Source organism: Antechinus flavipes, chromosome 1 (genome assembly GCF_016432865.1).
Source record: "Antechinus flavipes isolate AdamAnt ecotype Samford, QLD, Australia chromosome 1, AdamAnt_v2, whole genome shotgun sequence".
NCBI classification, from domain to species: Eukaryota; Metazoa; Chordata; class Mammalia; order Dasyuromorphia; family Dasyuridae; genus Antechinus; species Antechinus flavipes.
The window spans coordinates 470742492-470766158 of NC_067398.1; the positions used below are offsets into that span (position 1 = coordinate 470742492).

General features: G+C 32.3%; 1 protein-coding gene across 4 annotated transcripts in view; it reads left to right on the top strand.

Moving 5' to 3' along the window:
- The window catches only part of TCEA1 (transcription elongation factor A1), a 36086-nt gene extending 14632 nt beyond the window's left edge, over window positions 1-21454 (top strand). For 3 of the 4 annotated variants that reach the window (XM_051970190.1, XM_051970193.1, XM_051970194.1), the window contains exons 5-10: window positions 3157-3302; window positions 5253-5309; window positions 10321-10475; window positions 11605-11751; window positions 18491-18562; window positions 19974-21454. In XM_051970190.1, the coding sequence (XP_051826150.1) occupies window positions 3157-3302; window positions 5253-5309; window positions 10321-10475; window positions 11605-11751; window positions 18491-18562; window positions 19974-19982 (586 nt within the window). In that variant the 3' untranslated portion in view covers window positions 19983-21454. Of the gene's footprint in view, window positions 1-3156; window positions 3303-5252; window positions 5310-10320; window positions 10476-11604; window positions 11752-13616; window positions 13764-18490; window positions 18563-19973 lie in introns of all 4 variants that reach the window. The other variant, XM_051970192.1, reaches the window with a different exon arrangement.
- The last annotated feature ends 2213 nt before the right edge of the window (window positions 21455-23667 follow it).

The window sequence follows — 23667 nt, forward strand, 5'->3', positions numbered from 1 at the left end:
TGATTCAGCCAGAATTGTTTAAAGAAGTGTAAGGCTGAATTTAAACTGTGGTCATACTGATAGGTTCACTGTCAATGAAATAATGACATTGTTCATCCATTTTTTTTATTAGCTGTTAGAATCAGAGGACCAAACTGAGTAAGATGAAATTTAGCATGGATAATTGAAAAGTTTTATATTTGGATTAAAAAATTAAACAAAAAGAGCATTTGGAGGTTTGGGTACATAACAGTTACTCTTAAAAAAAAAAGTGAGATAGTTTAGTGGATTCTAGTTTATTATGAATCAACATTGTAATTGTATAAAAAAGTTGATACCATTGTATACTGCCTTAGGAAGAAGCATAATGTTTTGACAAAAAAAGTTTGATTTCCATATAATCTGCTCTTGTTGGACCTATAGTTTGAGTACTGTTTTTAGGTTTGGTTATCTTTGTTTTATATAAGATGTAGACAAGATAGACCATATCCATTAAAAAGTAATAAATTAATTGGTTGATGAGAGAAATGGAGAATATGTTCAACGTGACTTGGTCTATTTAGTGTGGAGGAGAGAAGACTAAGAGGGGACATAATAGCTGTATTTAAATATTTGAGGCCTGCAAGTAGAAGAGGAATTAAACTTGTTTTGTTTATACCAAAAGGTAGAACTAGGAGTGGTGGGTGGAATCTGCAGAGAGGCAAATTTGTTTGATGTAAAAAGAAAAAAAGAAATCTAAAAATTAGAACTGCCCCAGCACTGGAATGCTATCCTGGGAGATCTTTAAACAAAGTCTGAGAGACCATTTATTCCAGTATGTTCTAATTGGTGCAGTGGATAGAACACTAAACTGGAATCTGGAAGGCCGAGTTCAAATTTGGCTATGTGATTTACTGGCTATGTGATCTTGAATCAGATAGGTCACCTTCATCTGTAAAATGTTGATAATAATAGCACTATCATCTCCTAGTGTTCTTATGAGGATCGAAAGATATTTGTAGAGCATTTAGCACATTTCCTGACACACAGGTGCTATGTAAATACTAGCTGTTGTTGTTCTTATTAGGATCATTAGCTGTTAGACTTGATGGCGTCTGAAATTACTTCAGACTTTCAGGGTTTTTTTAAGTATGTTATGTAGAATCCAACATATTGTTCTAAGTTAAACACATAGGCCTCCGTTTTTTAGAAACTTATATTCTAAATCATGACATTGATTTAGTATAGGTAGACAGTTTTAGTATTGTTGATTTATTTCTTGTTAGAAGACCTGGGCTAAAAACCTGGTTTTGCCACTTAATTCGCTGTTGGTTTGGAGACATGCTTCTTGGAACTGTTAGGGTCAAAGGCATTGATGTTTATAAAATGCTTTGCAATTTTATAAAGAACTATTAAATAATAATTGGTATTCTACATAGATTTTTTTTAAAAATGAGAAGATGAGACTAATGCCTATTGTCATAGATTTAGAGCTGGAAGGGGTCTTAAAGAGATTGTCTAAACCTTTATTCACATAGATTGTGACTGCCCATGTTCATATAGCAAATAATATTGGAGACAGGGTTTAAGCCTAAGTCTTCTTGACTTCAAGTTCAGCATTATCCATTATGTTACACTTTTAGTCTGGCAGTGTTGGATATTATTAAATATTCAATATATAAGAGATTTAAGAATCAAAAAATTACATCTCTTAATTTAAGTACATTGCACTTAATAGGAGCTTAATAATTTTTTTAAAAAAAAGGAATGAAAACAGCTTTTTAAAAAATTATAAAGTATTTTGACTTCACAGTTGTGTAATATTCATGATCTTTGCTTGAAGAAAATGAAAGATTATGATAAATGCCTAGTGAAGTGTTTGTGGCAGGTATTTGGGGAAGATAAATTTATTATTTTGTTATTCCATTTGAGCAGTAGTGAAAGACGTATTAGAGAAATTTAGAGTGAAGGAAGCTACTGTAAGTGTTGAAATATAAAAGCAACAACTAATAGGTTATCTTATCATTTGATAGTAAGAGAAATGATGAGAGAAGGTAGCTTGAGAGAACTCTTGAAAGATGTGTGGCATACGTATATAACTTGAATTACACAGAAAAGATGATGTACATCTATTCCCCTAATTGAGGATTAGGAAGAAATGCTTGACTTAGACATTGGATTCTTGAAATAGAGAAGAAAAAAACATAACTATGAAGTAAAAAATAGAATGTAACAGGTTAAAGGAAAAAGTAAAAAGGACTTACCTAATTTACAGAGTAAATAAAATCATTCCATCCATGGTGATCATAAAAGTTTAGCCTATGATTTTTGTCAAGAGAACAGTAAAGAACCTTTACCACATAGAACTAGCAGTTTTGAATGCTGTTAACAGTGAATTGCAGAGAGAGACTGGATGGGTAAAAATAGTTGCTGTTTGTTTTGAAATTGTAACTGAAACTAGGAAACTTATGATCTCACTTGGAAAGAACTTTGTGGAGGATCTATTTTGGGGGAGATTCTAGTAGAAAAAGTTCATCTGAAGTAGTTGGTATGGTTAAATTGGGTGAGAAGTATTCTTTCAATTCTTCACTAAACTCAAGTAGTTTTAGATAGATTTTTTAAAAGAGAAAATCAAATATCTAACTATTTGTGGCTTTTTTGCTGAAGGGGTTGATTTAACTGTATTCTTTCATCTGCTACCTAGGCAGAATGGTCTTTGCTCTACATTGTTCTCTTGAAATTATATATCTAATGCTAATTTAGAGCTAGGATGTTCTCATTTCTCTTCTAGTGATTTTTTTTTCATTAAAATACTTCCTTTTCTAGAAGATGAAACTTCTTTGTGACATTGTTATAAACCATAAGTTTTATTTTAGTATACTTAAGAGATCTATTATTTAGGCTGATTAAGGTTGTCTTAAAATATTTTGGTATCATAAATAATTGCATTAGTAATGCATTTGCTATGATTTGAATCTTTTTACTTTCATGGTAGGAAGAAAAGGTGTATAAGATTCCCTAATTCCTCTGCTTACTTCTTAGATTCTCTGTTCCTATATATTTTAATCATAAAGGGCTTTATTGTAGATACTCTGAGTTTCTATTTCAGTTAAGTCAAAAGCATTGTTTTTACTAAAAATGATGGCAAGGAAACAAATTGCTATGAGAAAACCTTTTCCTGATTTTTGTCTATTTTAGTAGCTCCAGTAGCAATGCAAGCAACAGAAAGGAAGAGACAAATGCTTCTGATTCCTTCATTCCATCTTTTCCCCGGGCACCAAGCACTTCAGATTCGGTTCGAATGAAGTGCCGAGAGATGCTTGCTGCAGCCCTCAGAACAGGAGGTAAGATCTGCCCAGCTCTTGCAGTGTGCCTTCTGCACCAGTGACTCCAGAACACATTTACTTTCATCTTAGATGTCATCCTTTCTTAACTCCTGCCATCTTTTGGCACTGACGGAGATCTGGCTCTTCTGGATTGCTTCCCTAGGCAACTTTTTCAGTCCTGGCAACACTTTCTTTCATTCTTTCATTCATAGTGGCAGAGTAAGAATACTTCTTCCTCTCCATTACTATCTCGAGCCTCTTCCTCTGCTACTGTCACAGAATAATCTCTTCTCTTTTGAGGTCCACACTGTCCAAGTTTATCACCCCATCAAGATAGTAACGGCTGGTATCTATCAACCCCTAAAAGCATCTCCTGTTATTTCTTCTGACTACTTTGGCAAAATAACCTCCACGTATTGAAGTGACATGCCCAAGGATACACAGGCAATAATTGTCAGAGTCAGGATGTGAGCTAGTTTTCTTGATTCAAAGTCCAATGTCTTTCCACTGACCACAATATTTAGAGATCTTTTTGGCATTTATCTCTTATTTGACAAATAGTTAGACTATAAGCTAGAATTTTTACTATTTTAATTTTTAGTTTTTTTTTTTAATCTTATGTACCATTTCTATACATCTTAAAGTTTTAAAAATAATATACAGCTTTATCTTGTCAGTATTGACTTTTACAAAGGTATTTTGTTATTTTTTGTTCAATTGTTTCAGTCAGGTGTGACTCTTCATGAACCCTTTTAGGGTTTTCTTGGGAAAGATACTGGTTTGCTATTTCTTTCTCCAAGCCTATTTTACAGATGAGAAATGTGAGGCAAACTGGGTAAAGTGACTTGCCCAAGTTTATTCAGCTATTATAGTCTGGAGTTATATTTGAACTTGAGGAAAGGATTCTTCCTGACTAGGCTCAGCACTCTATTCACTGCACTCCTAGCTGTCCAAATATTAATTCCTAGTTATGTTATTAAAGAAACTGTCTTTGCCAAGAAAAGAAATAAAGCATTAAAAGGGAAATATAATGTCTAGGACATAGAGGTGATAGTCCCACTATACTCAATTCTAGTCAGATGGCATTTGGAACATTGTAATTTAGTTCATAGGTGTCACATTTTAGGAAGGACATTAATTTTTAGAATATCCAAAACAAGTCAACCAGGATAATGAAAGACTTTCATATCATATCATGTCATAAGTGGGAATTGAAGATGGTTAACCTGGAGAAGAAAAGGTTTCAAGGAGATGTGATAACTAAGTATTTGAAGGGATTTTCACTTATAAGGAGGATTAGCTTTTTTTTTCTCCCCTCCTTGGGCTTAGAGTACAAAATTAGAAGCAGTAGATGGAAGTTGCAGAATTGAATTTAGATTTGATCTTAAAAAAACTTTGCTAACTAGTGAAGCTAAGTGTAATATACTTCCTTGGGAAAGCTTCCGTCAGTGGAGGTTTTCAAGAAAAACCTGGATGTGATCTCTTGTTATGTTATAATAAAAATAATAAAAATAATAAAATAAAAATAATAATAAAAATAATAAGTTAATTGATTACAGAATCATAAGCAACGATATAAACTTACTTGTTATATATTATTTAATAACATTCAAGCTATTAGGCTAATCTAGTCCATTAGTTTTTGTGACATTTTATTTCAACACTTTCATATTGAATGAAGCATATTTGAAAATATTGCTTAAAGATCAGAGTGTAAGATAGTAGATGGGGTTAGACATAACAATACAAAACTGTTTTTATAGGTAATCACAAAATTCCTGAAGGCAAACATTTTCATTTTTATATCCTTCACAGCATCTCACATAGTGGTTTCTAAATAGTAAGATCTTGATCAGTGTTTATTATGAAATTGAATTATTTCATTATCAAGATTTCACTTTCTCAGGACTTCTTTTCAAATACTTTAAGAAAACTCTGAACTCATGAACTTTTAAAAATTATTTTCAGATGACTACATTGCTATTGGGGCCGATGAAGAAGAACTGGGATCTCAGATTGAGGAAGATATCCTTTGAGAAAATAAATAGAGTAGTTTAGCTCAAGTTGAACATTTGTACCAATTATCCTCTTAATTTTAGATCTTATGTTGTCAAATTGAAATCTCATGACTTACTGTTGTAAGTCTCATTATTTGAGATTGAAAGTGAATGAAAGTGAGAGTTGAATGTTAGGGCTGATACCAACATTTTTCCTCCTGTTATATTTTTGTTTTGTTTTTGTCTTTAATGCACTGTCACTTAGAAGTAAGACACATAGAAGTGATGTGATTTTTTTTTTCCCCCTTCTTATCTCAATATTAGGTTCAGTATAATTTTTGTGTTCACTCTAAATGTACTGTCAAGAAATCTTTTATGTATGGCTAGGTAAAGAAAGTTTAATTACTTTTAAAAATTATTTATTTTCTGAAACTTTATGTATTTTCTTATCCCTTGGGGTGGAAAATATGCTCATTTCATTCGGTGAAAACATCTTAATTTCACCAGTATTATCATAGGATATATGATCTGCCTACCTATTTCAGTGTGTCTTCTGGCCTACTTGCTCTGCAATGGACAAAGTGCTTGTCATCTTAAGAGTCTTCCTTCCTTTCTTTTCTTTTCTTTTCTTTTCTTTTCTTCCTTTCTTTTCTTTTCTTTTCTTTTCTTTTCTTCTTTTCTTTTCTTTTCTTTCTTCCTTTCTTCTTTCTTCTTTCTTTTCTTTTCTTTTCTTTTCTTTTCTTTTCTTCTTTCTTTTCTTTTTTTTCTTTTCTTTTCTTCCTTCTTCCTTTCTTTCCTTCCTTCCTTCCTTCCTTCCTTCCTTCCTTCCTTCCTTCCTTCCTTCCTTCCTTCCTTCCTTCCTTCCTTCCTTCCTTCCTTCCTTCCTTCCTTCCTTCCTTCCTTCCTTCCTTCCTTCCTTCCTTCCTTCCTTCTTCCTTCTTTTCTTTCTTCTTCTTCTTTCTTTTCTTTCTTCTTTCTTTTCTTTTCTTCTTTCTTTTCTTTTCTTTTCTTTTCTTTTCTTTTCTTTTCTTTCTCTCTTTCTTTCTTTCTCTCTCTCTCTCTCTCTCTCTCTCTCTCTCTCTCTCTCTCTCAATTGGGGTTAAGTGACTTGGCCAGGGTCACACACCCAGGAAGTAAAGTGTCTGAGGCCAGATTTGAACTCAGGTCCTTCTGACTTCAGGAGTGGTGCTCTGTCCTCTGTCCACTGTGCCACCTAGCTGCCCCAATGTCTTCCTTTCTTCAGCCATTTTTCTGGCAGTGACTGAGACCTGCCTCACAATTATACTGCTTCCCTTTCTGCCTTCTTCATTACTGGCTGTACTTTATTTCATGCCCTTCAACATTCTGTTGATGATGATAAAGTTAGAATATTCCTCCTCTCTATATCCCTCTTAACTACTTCTAGACCTTTCCTGCCTCTTTCTTGCTTCACATCATCCACATTCATAATCCAGTCTGGATACTAATGACCATTATCTTTTTTCTCCCAAAACATTCTCCTTTCTTCTTTAGGAAGTTGAGTGCCAAATTTAGTTTTTTCCTTGAATCATACCAAGGAACTCCATTATGTTAATGTTCCTTCATATATCCTATCTTTGCCCATTGCTTAATGAAGACCTCCTTTCATTTACTTCAACATAGACACGTCACATACTTTTGATGTTACTATAATCTACCAAATCTTTATTCTGAAATTCCTTTATATAGTCATATCAGTAAACAATTTATTAATTGTCTATAACATGGGAGGTACTGTGCTCGGTGCTGAGGATATAAAAAAAGACAAAAGGTAGTACCTTCTCAAGGAGCTCTTGATCGAATCCATCTTTTCTTATGCCTTATAATCTCTACCTTTTTTTCTTTCCCAGGACTTCCATTTCTTGTATCTCTCAGGTTTTTTTTCCCCCAATCCATCACCCCTGTACTCATTATTCTTTTCTCTTCAATGTTTTGTGAACCACTTCAAAACTATACTGTCTTCTTTTCTCAAATCCTTTGAGTCATTGTGCTATTCCCATCAATCATGCCTTGACTAAAGCTAACCCTTGATTACTCTCATCCACCATTTCTTTAATTCCTATTCTTGGACGGCTGTGCGAAGCTGCAGGAAATCACAAAACCATGCTTATTGGATCCATCGCAAATTTTATGTTTTCTAGTCTCATTTGTACCTTCACTTTGGCAAGACAATTCTCTTAGTCCTCCTTAATTGATATTTCATTCTCATCAACAGTTTTTTCAAACCTTGTCTCTCCTCAAGCCTCCCATGGCAAACTCAATCCCTCCATTATTTTAGCTTAAGATTTTATCTTATACTTCATTGAAAAAAATGAGCATTAACTGAGAACTCTTTTTTTCCTTTATCACACAGATTAACTTCTCTCATGATTTTTTTTTTTTTTTTTGGAGACAGTTGGGGTTGAGTGACTTGCCCAAGGTCACACAGCTAGGAAATTTTAAGTGTCAGAGGCCAGATTTGAACCGTTTTCCTGACTTTAGGGCTAGTGCTCTATCCGCTGCACCACCTAGCTGTCTCTCTCATCATCTTTTGTAAAACTTTGCCATGGTCGCCCCTCGGTCCATTTCTCGGAACTTCTTATCCCTACTGTTATTCCTACTCTCTCTCTAATCTTTAGTTTTCCCTTATCATTAACTTTTTTTTTTCCTCTTCATTACTGGTGAGTTCTCCCTTTTCATTTTTAAGACTAACAATTTGATTTTCCTCTTTCCTTTTTTTAATCAGATTTACTAAGGGTTTGTCTATTTTGTTGGTTTTTTCATAGAACCAACTCAGTTTTATTAATCAATTCAATAGTTTTTTTACTTTCAATTTTATTGATCTCTCCTTTTATTTTTAGAATTTCAAGTTTAGTGTTTGACTATCATTAACTTTTTATTCTTATCTGCGTGCTCTCTTGATCTTATCTATTATTTGGTACACTTATATCTCTCCTCTCCTTCTTGGATAAACTCATTGAGAAAGTTTTATACATTAAATTCTTCCACTTCCTCTGCTTTCCAACTTCATCATTTAAATAAAATTTCTCTTTCCAAAGTTACCAGTGATTCCTTAAAAAAAACAGGTTCAGAATCTATCTATATGGAAATGATAATTGAACTTAGGATTTTTATCCATGTCACACCCATGAACTGAGTGTTGTCCTAGGCCCCTTTTTTTTTAGACCTTCTCTTTTTCCTCTATACAATGGATTATTAATCTTTTTTGTACCACTCTTTGGCAATTGAGTAAAGCCTTTTCATGGTAAGTTTCAGTTAGAGAAAATAAAAATGTAATTCCTCCCCCCCTCCCTCCCCAATCTAAGTTCAAACTACTCGAAGTCTATCCTTAAATAGGTAGGTATAGATAAACACAGAACCCATAGGCACAGATGAAATAACATCTGTATTTGTGGGTTCAGTTGTCTCTATCTGACTACTAATTCACAGAGATCTACAGAACTATTATGTCTTCTCCAGTCTTAGATCTTCAGCTGTGTTTTGAACATTTGCAACTAAATTTTCTGTACATATCTCAGGATGAACTTGTCCAAAATCAGAACAAATTATCTTCCTTTCCTCTCCTCTGGAATTCTCTATTACTGTCAAGGACACCACCACTATCATCTTAGTCATCCAAAGGTGCCATTTCAGGGTCTCTTGACTCTCTTCATGATTCTCTGTATCACATAAAATATTTTTTTCTCTCAGTCTTGTCATTTTTGCCTTCAAAAGATTTTCTCTGCAGTCATAAAAGTCAGCTAAAAGATTCAGGCCTTTATCCTTTTTATCTGTACTATTAGAAAATATTCTAATTTATCTCCCTACCTCCATTCTCTCTGCATTCCAATCCCTCTTTCACTTAGCTGCCAAAGCCATTTACTAAAATATGGGTCTGTCGCTTCCTCAAACTTACGACCTTTGTCTTATGCCATATATACCCCTCTTCCCCCCCATACTTTGTCAAGCCTTACTTGGTGATTATTTGGGCTCTGATTGGCTCAGAGTGAATGCAAATAGCAGTTGTTTCTGTTTTGATCAGAAATCCTGAGGGTCTTCCCTTTTCAGATTGATTTTTTTTTTTTTTTTGGACGAGGCAAAAGAAGTCATTCTCTGCCTCATTTCCTACTAATCCTTAGTTATTTTTTTGAGTATTGCCTCAAATTGAGAAGTGTTAAAAAGGCCAAGTTCTCCCACCACTGTATCCAGGGATATCTCCAGTCATCCTGATCTGTATCTGGTCACTGGACCCAGATGACTCTAGAGGAGAAAGTGAGGCAGAAGATCTTGCACAGCCCTCCCTCACTTAAATCCAGTTCACTTCCATGTCATGGTCTTTGGGAACAAAGGACAAACAGCCATTATAACCTCATACTTAAACTTCAGTGGCTCCCTACTACTTTTGACATCTACTATAAAGGATTTATGTTTGCATTTAAAGCTTTTATTATCTGACCCCTTTTTACCCCTCCTTCAGTACACTAAATTCGCCTCTTTGCTACTTTGTGATTCATTTACACTTGCTATTCTTTATATGAGATACTTCATATCCCTTCTCAGTGCCTTTGCACTGGTTCTCCCATATTTAGTACTCTTTCTCCTCACCTTTACCTTCAGGCTTGCTTCAGGAGTTAGCTAAATCCTACCTTCTTCAAGAGGTCTTTCTTGATCTCCTAGCTGCTAATATGTTTCCTTTATGAGATTGTCTTTTCATCCATTCTGCATGTCTTTTGTCTACCTAATTTACTTCTTGGTTGTATTACACATTAAATTGTGAGATACCCGAGGGCAGGAATTGTTTTTATTTTTCTTTTTATCCCTATTGTTTAGCACAGTATTTAGCATTGTTGACTGTTAACTATTTTGTGATATTTGGGATTATTCACTAAATATAGGTAAAAACACTATATAATTTAACATTCCGTATCTTGATCTGATGATTAGCTTTTGTGTAACAGTTAGAAATATAAGAAGCTGCCATCTTTTGGTAATAGTATAGTTAAACATCCTGGTTAATATCATATTCCTTAACTGCATCATACCTATATATCAGGAGTTACGGAACACGGATATGAAGTATAAAAATAGGGTACGAAGTAGAATAGCAAATCTCAAGGATGCAAAGAATCCAAATTTAAGGAAAAATGTACTGTGTGGGAACATACCTCCAGATTTGTTTGCTAGAATGACGGCAGAGGTAAGTAAATTTACATTTGCTAACCTGAACTTATTTCCTTTGACTTCACAAATCTTTATACTTAATTAAATATAAAGTTTCTAAAATACTCTGATATTTTCAAATTTTAAAAAGTCAAAGTTTTTGTGGAAATGTAATTTGTATAATTCCTGGGATTTTATAAAATTCAGAATTTACTAACATTTGGGTTATAAATGCTTTCAAAACCTACCTAAATTTTATTTAAATTTGGCTATTATGTTAACCTAAAAGGAAGGGACAGTGTGGTTCATAGAGGTCCTTAGTTCAAATCCTGGATCTGATATTTTCATTGTGGGATTATGGCAAAATCATTTAACCTGTTTGGGTTTTAGTTCCCACTTAATAAAATAAAGAATTTGGATGAGATGACCTCTCTAGTTCCTTTTAGCACTAAATTTTGTACCCTTAGTATTTCTGTAAGAATTTTGTAGTGTGTGATTTTGAAAGTTTTGGCGTTAGTTCTCACTCAGTAAAATGAAGAATTTGGATGAGATGACCTCTCTAGTTCCTTTTAGCACTAAATTTTGTACCCTTAGTATTTCTGTAAAAATTTTGTAGTGTGTGATTTTGAAAAATCCATTTGTTGGTTTACTTGACTAATGGATGCTACCAATTGATTTGTTACTTATATAATAACAGTTGCCAACTGTTCTGTTCACTTATATATTTCTTTCTGGATATGCTACCATATATGGGGTTGCTTTTTTCACCCCTGCTAAACCTAAATTTCTCAAAATACAAATTTTAAAAAGATTTTTGAAAAAAATAATAGCTGTAATGATGTTAAAACAGTGCTTTTGAAGTTGGAGCTATTGTGTTGTTTCATACAAACTTTGTATATTATTGAGTTTGATCTTTTCTAACTTTAAAAAACTTAGTATGATTATAGATTATTAATTATTGGCATAAATGCATTAACAGTGATTAAAGGAATTGGAGGCTGATCCATGAATGCCTAACTTTACTTTCCATGTTCTTTAAAATTAATGTCTTCTTTTCTAGAATTTAAAATTGAATGATTAGCTTTACTTTTACATTAATAGATAAGAGTATCTGATAAGTTGAAAATACTGAAACTGAAGAATTTGTGCTGTTGTATTCTTCCTAGGAAATGGCTAGTGATGAACTTAAAGAGATGCGTAAAAACCTGACCAAAGAAGCAATTAGAGAACATCAAATGGCTAAGACAGGTGGGACCCAAACTGACCTATTTACATGTGGCAAATGTAAAAAGAAGAATTGTACCTATACCCAGGTATGTGACTGTTCATTTTTTTTTTTTAATTTCATTTTTGGAAATCTTTAAAATTCTCCTTTCAGTAGAATTGACCTAGTTTAATTTAGTTATGCTTTTAAAAAATTTTCTTCTTAAAAAGTTGCAACTTTTTATAAGATATTAAGAATTCTTTTTTGGCATTGATAAGTTCCAGTCTAACCTGGAAGCGAATTGAAATAGGGACAGAATTCCTGCTAGATAAAAATTTCATATTAATAAGACAATTTCCTGCTTTCTGTGACTTTGAGAATTTATAAGCACTTGTTGAATTTATAAAATGATGATCAGTAAAATGAAGGGTTTGGATGAAATTACCTCTCTGGTCCCTTTTAGCATTACATCTTGTATCCTAAGTATTTCTATCAGAATTTCATGGTGTGTTATTTTGAAAATCGCATATATGGCATATGTGGTTTAAATGGCATATATACTGTCATTTATATAGAGAGGCATTTTGAGACTCTTTATCATAGTGGATAGAGAACTGGTCTAAGAGTGACTAAGTCCCATCTTCAAATCCTGCTACTGATATTTATTTGCTGTGTGATGAGACAAGTCACTTAACCTTCTAGTGTTCTAGGCTATTACCTAAAACTATAAGCTAAATGCTGCAGTGAAGGCACTGATCTATATTGGTAGAATTTCCTCAAAAGGTGGTTCTCTGTATCAATAAAATCACAGATCTAGTGCTTGTCCCATGATCTTAGTGATTTTCATACAGTTCTTTGCTTTAACTTAGAGTCTAATATATTTGAGTACTTGTGCATCTACTTTTTCAGTTTATAAGGACCAATCGGTGGCACATTTTTTGATCACAGTATCGCACAAAACAAATAACAAAAAGACTTATACAGCTCTCTTTCATTTATGATGTATGAAAAGATCATGCATATGAAGTAAAGAAGGGTTAGAGCAGAACTTTTTAACTTTTTTTCCACTCATGACCCTTTTTTACCTTAGCAATTTTTATGTGACCTTGGGTATATTGGTATATAAAACAGGTATACAAATCAAACGTTCAGCATTCAGTGATAATAAATCATATTTTTGTGACCACCCCTTCCCTTTCTCCCCTCTCCCCTTTCCCCTCCACAGTCAGATTTTGTAACTGAAATCTGAATCTCAGATTGGAGATCTGGAACTCATCTATAGGGGATCATTAATCACTTTAAGAAGCTGTAGGTTAGATCATACATCATTGGGAGATGTATTCACACTCTTGAATCACAATTATTCAAAGTGAAGGCGTGATAGCATATTGGTATGCTTAGTATTTCTGTAAAAATTTTGTAGTGTGTGATTTTGAAAAATCCATTTGTTGGTTTACTTGACTAATGGATGCTACCAATTGATTTGTTACTTATATAATAACAGTTGCCAACTGTTCTGTTCACTTATATATTTCTTTCTGGATATGCTACCATATATGGGGTTGCTTTTTTCACCCCTGCTAAACCTAAATTTCTCAAAATACAAATTTTTAAAAAGATTTTTGAAAAAAATAATAGCTGTAATGATGTTAAAACAGTGCTTTTGAAGTTGGAGCTATTGTGTTGTTTCATACAAACTTTGTATATTATTGAGTTTGATCTTTTCTAACTTTAAAAAACTTAGTATGATTATAGATTATTAATTATTGGCATAAATGCATTAACAGTGATTAAAGGAATTGGAGGCTGATCCATGAATGCCTAACTTTACTTTCCATGTTCTTTAAAATTAATGTCTTCTTTTCTAGAATTTAAAATTGAATGATTAGCTTTACTTTTACATTAATAGATAAGAGTATCTGATAAGTTGAAAATACTGAAACTGAAGAATTTGTGCTGTTGTATTCTTCCTAGGAAATGGCTAGTGATGAACTTAAAGAGATGCGTAAAAACCTGACCAAAGAAGCAATTAGAGAACATCAAATGGCTAAGACAGGTGGGACCCAAACTGACCTATTTACATGTGGCAAATGTAAAAAGAAGAATTGTACCTATACCCAGGTATGTGACTGTTCATTTTTTTTTTTAATTTCATTTTTGGAAATCTTTAAAATTCTCCTTTCAGTAGAATTGACCTAGTTTAATTTAGTTATGCTTTTAAAAAATTTTCTTCTTAAAAAGTTGCAACTTTTTATAAGATATTAAGAATTCTTTTTTGGCATTGATGAGTTCCAGTCTAACCTGGAAGCGAATTGAAATAGGGACAGAATTCCTGCTAGATAAAAATTTCATATTAATAAGACAATTTCCTGCTTTCTGTGACTTTGAGAATTTATAAGCACTTGTTGAATTTATAAAATGATGATCAGTAAAATGAAGGGTTTGGATGAAATTACCTCTCTGGTCCCTTTTAGCATTACATCTTGTATCCTAAGTATTTCTATCAGAATTTCATGGTGTGTTATTTTGAAAATCGCATATATGGCATATGTGGTTTAAATGGCATATATACTGTCATTTATATAGAGAGGCATTTTGAGACTCTTTATCATAGTGGATAGAGAACTGGTCTAAGAGTGACTAAGTCCCATCTTCAAATCCTGCTACTGATATTTATTTGCTGTGTGATGAGACAAGTCACTTAACCTTCTAGTGTTCTAGGCTATTACCTAAAACTATAAGCTAAATGCTGCAGTGAAGGCACTGATCTATATTGGTAGAATTTCCTCAAAAGGTGGTTCTCTGTATCAATAAAATCACAGATCTAGTGCTTGTCCCATGATCTTAGTGATTTTCATACAGTTCTTTGCTTTAACTTAGAGTCTAATATATTTGAGTACTTGTGCATCTACTTTTTCAGTTTATAAGGACCAATAGGTGGCACATTTTTTGATCACAGTATCGCACAAAACAAATAACAAAAAGACTTATACAGCTCTCTTTCATTTATGATGTATGAAAAGATCATGCATATGAAGTAAAGAAGGGTTAGAGCAGAACTTTTTAACTTTTTTTCCACTCATGACCCTTTTTTACCTTAGCAATTTTTATGTGACCTTGGGTATATTGGTATATTAAACAGGTATACAAATCAAACGTTCAGCATTCAGTGATAATAAATCATATTTTTGTGACCACCCCTTCCCTTTCTCCCCTCTCCCCTTTCCCCTCCACAGTCAGATTTTGTAACTGAAATCTGAATCTCAGATTGGAGATCTGGAACTCATCTATAGGGGATCATTAATCACTTTAAGAAGCTGTAGGTTAGATCATACATCATTGGGAGATGTATTCACACTCTTGAATCACAATTATTCAAAGTGAAGGCGTGATAGCATATTGGTATGCTTAGTATTTTTAAAGAGATAATTGACTTCTTTGTTCTTTAAACCTTTGCATTTGGGTATATATAAAAGTTATTGTTTTATAATTGATAGTTTTACATTTGCTTTCTCTTTTTACATCTTAGACATATAGACAGCCCAGGTTTTTGTATTGAAAACAATATCAAAAAAACAATTCTAGTAACAGTTTAATTCATTAATATGCTTGGAGAACAGTTAATTTGAATATTTAGCCATATATTCAGTATGATAATTCATGACTAGAATTTGTTTCTTAACATATACTTTATTTAATTTTATCAGTTGTATGATTTATCTTTAAATTCTATCTTATAGCTTTATAATTGCAGTGCTCATTTTCAAGTTTTTGTTCTTTTCTTAGATGTAGTCATTTTTGTTTACTGTTTACCTGGCTCTGTTTATATCATTTGTCATTTCATTTAAGACTTACTGTATTTATCTGTAGGTTTCTTTTTTCTTTCTTTTTTTTAATAGCTTTTTATTTACAAGATATATGCATGGATAATTTTTCAGCATCGACAATTGCAAAACCTTTTGTCCAACTTTTCCCCTCCTTCCCCCCATCCCTTCCTTCAGATGGCAGGTTGACCAATACATGTTAAATATGTTAAAGTATAAGTTAAATACAATATATATACATACACATCTCCATACAGTAATTTTGCTGTAAAAAAAGAATTAGACTTCGAAATAGTGTACAATTAGCCTGTGAAGAAAATCAAAAATGCAGGCGGACAAAAATAGAGGGATTGGGAGTTCTATGTAGTGGTTCATATTCATCTCCCAGAGTTCTTTCTCTGGGTGTAGCTGGTTCAATTCATTACTGTTCTATTGGAACTGATTTGGTTCACATTATTGAAGAGGGCCACGTCCATCAGAATTGATCATCCTATAGTATTGCTGTTGAAATATATAATGATCTCCTGGTCCTGTTCATTTCACTCAGCATCAGTTCATGTAGGTCTCTCCAGGCCTTTCTGAAATTATCCTGCAGGTCATTTCTTACTGAACAATAATATTCCATAATATTCATATACCATAATTTATTCAGCTATTCTCCAATTGATGGGCATCCACTCAGTTTCCGGCCACTACAAAGAGGGCTACCACAAACATTCTTGCATATACAGGTCCCTTTCATTTATGATGTATGAAAAGATCATGCATATGAAGTAAAGAAGGGTTAGAGCAGAACTTTTTAACTTTTTTTCCACTCATGACCCTTTTTTACCTTAGCAATTTTTATGTGACCTTGGGTATATTGGTATATTAAACAGGTATACAAATCAAACGTTCAGCATTCAGTGATAATAAATCATATTTTTGTGACCACCCCTTCCCTTTCTCCCCTCTCCCCTTTCCCCTCCACAGTCAGATTTTGTAACTGAAATCTGAATCTCAGATTGGAGATCTGGAACTCATCTATAGGGGATCATTAATCACTTTAAGAAGCTGTAGGTTAGATCATACATCATTGGGAGATGTATTCACACTCTTGAATCACAATTATTCAAAGTGAAGGCGTGATAGCATATTGGTATGCTTAGTATTTTTAAAGAGATAATTGACTTCTTTGTTCTTTAAACCTTTGCATTTGGGTATATATAAAAGTTATTGTTTTATAATTGATAGTTTTACATTTGCTTTCTCTTTTTACATCTTAGACATATAGACAGCCCAGGTTTTTGTATTGAAAACAATATCAAAAAAACAATTCTAGTAACAGTTTAATTCATTAATATGCTTGGAGAACAGTTAATTTGAATATTTAGCCATATATTCAGTATGATAATTCATGACTAGAATTTGTTTCTTAACATATACTTTATTTAATTTTATCAGTTGTATGATTTATCTTTAAATTCTATCTTATAGCTTTATAATTGCAGTGCTCATTTTCAAGTTTTTGTTCTTTTCTTAGATGTAGTCATTTTTGTTTACTGTTTACCTGGCTCTGTTTATATCATTTGTCATTTCATTTAAGACTTACTGTATTTATCTGTAGGTTTCTTTTTTCTTTCTTTTTTTTAATAGCTTTTTATTTACAAGATATATGCATGGATAATTTTTCAGCATCGACAATTGCAAAACCTTTTGTCCAACTTTTCCCCTCCTTCCCCCCATCCCTTCCTTCAGATGGCAGGTTGACCAATACATGTTAAATATGTTAAAGTATAAGTTAAATACAATATATATACATACACATCTCCATACAGTAATTTTGCTGTAAAAAAAGAATTAGACTTCGAAATAGTGTACAATTAGCCTGTGAAGAAAATCAAAAATGCAGGCGGACAAAAATAGAGGGATTGGGAGTTCTATGTAGTGGTTCATATTCATCTCCCAGAGTTCTTTCTCTGGGTGTAGCTGGTTCAATTCATTACTGTTCTATTGGAACTGATTTGGTTCACATTATTGAAGAGGGCCACGTCCATCAGAATTGATCATCCTATAGTATTGCTGTTGAAATATATAATGATCTCCTGGTCCTGTTCATTTCACTCAGCATCAGTTCATGTAGGTCTCTCCAGGCCTTTCTGAAATTATCCTGCAGGTCATTTCTTACTGAACAATACTATTCCATAACATTCATATACCATAATTTATTCAGCTATTCTCCAATTGATGGGCATCCACTCAGTTTCCGGCCACTACAAAGAGGGCTACCACAAACATTCTTGCATATACAGGTCCCTTTCCCTTCTTTAAAATCTCTTTGGGATATAAACCCAGTAACAACACTGCTGGATCAAAGGGTACGCATAGTTTGATAATTTTTTGAGCATAATTCCAACATATTATTTCTTATAGACAGTAATGTTCTATTAGCGTCACAATTTGTTTAAGTAGCCCCTATTTTGTTTCCCACTTCTATTTCTTTGTCACCATAAATTTTTTTTGTAAATTATTTTTATATTGTGGAATTTTTCTTTTTGTAATTGATTTCCTTGAGGTATATACTTGTACTGAATTCTCAGTACAAGTCAGAGGATATGGATGTTTTAATCAGTTTTTTCAAAATGTAATTCCAAATATTAGGGTTTTTTTTAAATCATCTTTGCCATTTTGCTGAGTATGAGCTGGAAAATTCCCGAGTTGTTTTAATTTGTCTTTTTCTTAGTATCCAGTGTTATGGAACAATCTTTCATATAGTTATTAATAGTTATCACTTCTTTTGAGGACTTTATGTTCTTTAATCATTTAGGGCAGTGACTCTTGATCTTAATATGTTTGTATTAATATTTTTATATTTTGGGTATCAGAGCTATTTGATGCAAAGATTTTTTTTTACTTTGTGATTTACCTTATCATGACATTGATTTTGTTGCTGTAAAATATTTTCAGTTAGGTCAAGTGTATATTGATCATTGTAAAAATGATGCTAATATTTTGTTCTTGATTTTTTTTTTTTACCCCTTTGAGGTTCAAACCCGAAGTGCTGATGAACCTATGACAACATTTGTTGTTTGTAATGAATGTGGAAATAGATGGAAGGTATGATTCTATACTTTTTATTTAATATCTATTCTACTACTATATAAATAGCTGACTCATTACTATATAGTTGTACTTCCCTCTTCTCTCCCCAATCCTTTCTTTATCGTCTTGCTTTTTAAATTCATTTATGCCACTTTCTTGTCTTGAAACATCCATAAAATATCACTAATTTCTATGAGGTCAGTTCACTTTCTTGAATTAGAATTTTTAGTTAATCTTGCTTTTGTTTGTATGTGTAGACAACTTGAAGCTATGAATTTTAGAATTTGTTCTTACTTTGGATTTTGTCTTGAGTTTTTCAGTATTTTAACAGCAGTTCTTCCTTCTACTTTGTTAACATTTCACTATGCTCTCTTTATTGGTGGCTAGTTAATACCTTCTCACATCCTTTTTTAGTTTAAAGCTATAATTTAATAGCTATACTTAACATTTTATAACTTATATTTACTATGTCATAGTAAATCAGTCAATAAATATTTATTAAGTATTAAATATCAAGAACAGTTCTAAATGCTTGGGATAGAGAAAGCTTCAAAAGACAGTCCTTGCTTGCTGTCAAAATAGCTCACAAGCTAATGAAAAAGAGTTTGAATTGTAAAGTATTATCCTTAAACTCTGTGGGGCCTAGGTGATACAGTGGATAGAGGGGGGGCCTGAAGTCAGAAAGACTCATCTTTCTGAGTTCAAATTTGATTTCCGATACTTACTTACTAGCTGTATGAGCTAGTCACTTAACCTCAAGATCCTGGGTAAAGGAAATGGCAAACTACTCCAGAATCTTTGCCAAAGTACCAAATGGGGTCTCCAAGAGTTGGATAGGAATGAAACGATTGAATAAGTCTTTAAACCCTATTCTGTTTAATACAAAGATTTTTGTCATCTTTGCTTATAAAACTAGTTATCTTATCATTAGTTTTAGATTGGGGGGGGGGGGGATGAAATCCCCATACTATATTGCTGCCAAGAGATTTTAGTAAATGTTCAAAATGTAATTTATCTGATGGCATATTTAGATTTTCAGATCTTTTGAGACTGTATAATGATTTTCCAAAGGTCTTTGTGAATGCTGTAGAAATATATGTGTATAAGCAGCATTTAAAATTTTGAAGATAAAATTTTTAACAAAGTGATTACATATATGTTTAAATTTGTTTTTAATTAAAATGTTGGGAATAATTTTGCTATATTAAATACTAATTTAAAATATTTTAAAAACAAGTTTAATTATACATTTTGATTTATATTTCTATATTAGGTGAGGCAAACATCAACAACTGATTATCATACGTTTGAAAAGTAAAATATTTTTTCCCAAGATGTATAGCTTTAAAAGTCTTATTTCTGTAAAGTAAAAAGAAACTGTCATTTTCATATGTCTCACAATTTATTTATTTATTTTTTTTTACAGTTTTGTTAGAAGAAGAAATTGGGAAGATACCTGGACACTTAACAAAAGATTTTGTAATTAGCTTTAAAAACTAGGCCAAGAATCTAGTTTCCCTGCAAATGAGATTTTTTAAAGCAGCATAAATCCTTTGGGTTAGTTTTTTTGTCTTTGTTTTTTTCCCTTAAAAACCATTCTTATAGTTAGTCAGTGTAAGATCAGATAGTCAGTTGTATGGTGTATGTTTAGAACTATTTTTTCATTTTTATAAGTAAGTCAACATTAAACTTTTATCAATTTAAACTTTTGGTAACTTGTTTGTTTTTCGTAACAAATGGAAAATGTACTTTAACTTTTTTACAATCTGAGACATACACAAAAGATTTTTTACTTCTCTTCTCTGTTAATGTGAAAGTGGAATTTGCATTTGTTTCTGTATTGGCATGTTCCTACTTTATTAAGGGAGAAGAAAGATTAGTGTAATTTTAGGATTACCAAATGTAGTGTGGTAATGAAATAATATTGGGACAGCTTATCTAGTTTGTAAATACCATTTTTGAAATAGTATCTCACTTTGATCATAATGATTGTTAATAAGCCTTAGTGATTAGATATCATTTTGCATCTGTGACTAGCTGTGACCAATTGCATTTGTTGTACTTCTTAACTCTGTAAATTACTTGCTCTTAATAGATCTTACTTTTGGGAAATTTACTTTAAGTAGTTTGTTAAAACTGATCAATTGTTCTTTTTTTATTTGTTTGACATCAGATTTTTAAATTTTGCTGATGAACAAGGTCATTGTTTGGTAGATTTTCAACTATAGTTTAGATCAATTCTTCACATGAAGGTAGATTGAGGGAAATGATGTTAAACTTCACCAATTACTATAGTTTTCCTAAACTGTTCATGAATTTTACTGTGATGTAAAGAACAACAACAATAATAATAATCAGTGACTAGGCTTGAGCATCCAGTTTACAATATTAAAGCTATGTTAATCCCACATCTAGGTTAATAAATTTTTTTCCTTCTGAAGTTTATTTTCTGATTATATACTTTTAAAAACCACTAAATGCTGTTCAGTAAAACTGGGGCATTCTTGTTCAAACTTTTTCTTATGGCAGTGCAATTTTTTTTCTCATCATCAAATGCTACACAGATAACATTAAATAATTTTGGAACAATGTTGTCACATTCTTTGTGCCATTTCATATCCACTCTGTCCCCCACAAAATATTACAGCTCAATTTAGTAAAATATAAAAAACTATCTAAAATAACATGTTGGTTAAAATCTATGTTAAAAATTGGCCAATTTAGGCCCCTCTCTTCCCAAAATGTCAGATAGAATCTACTGAAGTGAAGAAAAATGTTTTACTTAATGATTTAAAAATGATAAAGGAAATTTGAAAAAACAGTTGAGCATTAAGTTAATAGAAATCTCATGTAACTTAAAGTGTTAAATTTTTCAAATAACTCAATAAAGGTCTTTTTATGAACTTATTTGATAGTCTATCTTATTTTGCATTTTATTTATGTATATTAAGCCTTTTTTAAAGTATCTTTTAGTTATAGGAATTAATGTCTTTTTCCCCTAAAAATTTTTTGGACTTTAGAATTGTTGCTTTGAAATTAATGCAGCCTGATTTTATTTGAGGACTGGTAGTGCTAAAATTAATTTGAATTCCTTGAGAATATTGAGATTATTGATATGAGATAATTATATATGGGATAATGAAACAAAGCACGTTTCTTGCTGTCAGGTACTCTTGAAGGAAGAAAGAGATGGTGAGAGTATTTCAAGAGAGTACCATAAGAGAGTATATTTATGTGTATTTTTCTTCCAGTAAAATCCTTTTCCAGTGCCTTATTGTGTGTGAGGTGAGTATGTGTTTTTGAAGCCTGTGCCAATAGAATGTAAACTCAGGCAGGTCGTACAAAGCTGGAAGGATTTAGGGTATAAATTCAGTAACAGACTTTGCAGTGAAGGATCAGCTTAACTAAATTTGGATAAGACAGTCATCATGTTGGCTATAGTGAGATGAAATTTTTGTTCCCAAAAGACTGTTTTGTGCTGATGAAGTAAATAACCTACATTGTCAAAACCACTGATCTTTTAAATAAGGTCTATTTATATGTGTACATGGGATAGATATTTCAGTTGTGTGTGCACATGTATACACAAACATTCACAAAAGACAACAGAAGATGGCAGCATTATCTTATGGATAGAGAGCTGGTCTTGAAAATCAGAAAACCAGTGATTCAAATTCTGCCTTTGGCCATTCTGGCTGTATGACCATGGGCAAGTCACTTAACCTTATGTTGTCCCTGACAACTTTCTAAGATCAAATTAACTGGAAGTAACACACATTCCTATTTTAAAAGGCAGGAAAATGTGCATGCTATTAAAAAAAAATTTAATGTTGAGAGAAATTGGCTTGAAAAGATAGTAAGAAAACTTGTTTTTCACATCTTAAATCCATCTATAGCTGAATTAATTTAGGCAAATTAATGGTTAATAAAAAAGAAAAGCAGAACTCAAAATTAAGTCTTCAAATGCATCATTTTATTGGCAATCATTTTATGATACATAATAAGTAACAATTCTTATAAACAAGCTGATATTATGTCTGAATCTTATATAATATAACCTGTAGAAATGATGTCTTATGAATCACCAGTAGAGGGTAGTCAAAAATGTAGAGTAAAAATTCCAAATTCAATAGTTTCTTTCTTTGTTCAGTTTCTTTAAGAGGTCCAGTATAGCTTAATTTGAAGGTTTAAATTAGAAATTGCTTCTAAAAAAATAGACTTTTAAAGTGTTGTGATCTAAAGAAAGGTATTTTTAAGCAACAACTTTATTTTTGTTCATATTTAGCCTCAGAAAACTATTCAAGAAGAGTTAAATATCTCACTGAAAAATAATGCTTGTTGATAGTATCCTTGACATGGAGATGCTAGTGAAATCTGAAAGTCAGAGCCTCAAGGCAATAAGAGTATAAGCAAAGGACTGATCTTAAAGGTACTGCTTACAAGGTAAGTTAAAGGTATGTTGAATACATTCCCACACAGTAAGAAGAGATGTGTTTGGGGAAAACTATTCAGTATAAATTAACATAAGAAAATATTTATCTTTACTTAACTGTCATGTTTTGGGAGGAAGATTTAGTAACATTGGGTATATTTGCTATCTCTATCTATACATGTCCTTTATCAGAACATAAACGTGTATTGTTGTTTTTTAAAGAACACTTAGATTCTATAGCAATATAAAATGGCAGAGCTGTTCTGACCTTAGATGTTTGATAATAATGACAACCAGTCTGATTCATGAGCTTGTTTCCTGGGTTGGACCAGAGGTCATTTCATCTTCATAATTCCAAGGACTTTTCAAGTATCTTTTCAATGTTTCTCACTCTTACATAAGAAGGCCAGAATAACCCACATACACTCTTTTCTGAAAATCCCTGACTCTTCCTCTAATTATTCTCACTGCTCACTGTAATCCCTTAGAGGAATAATGAATTTTCTATTCTGAAGTTCAAAAGGGTAGGGAATTTGACAAAAAAACACTCTCCTATAGCATAGCTAGTATAGAGAATAGCAAAATGGTTTTTGATAATACCATGCAAATGGTATTTTGTTGGAATTTTTTTTTACCTCAATAGCAGAGAAGCTAAAAAATTACCCCCAAATGATTTTTAACCCATATT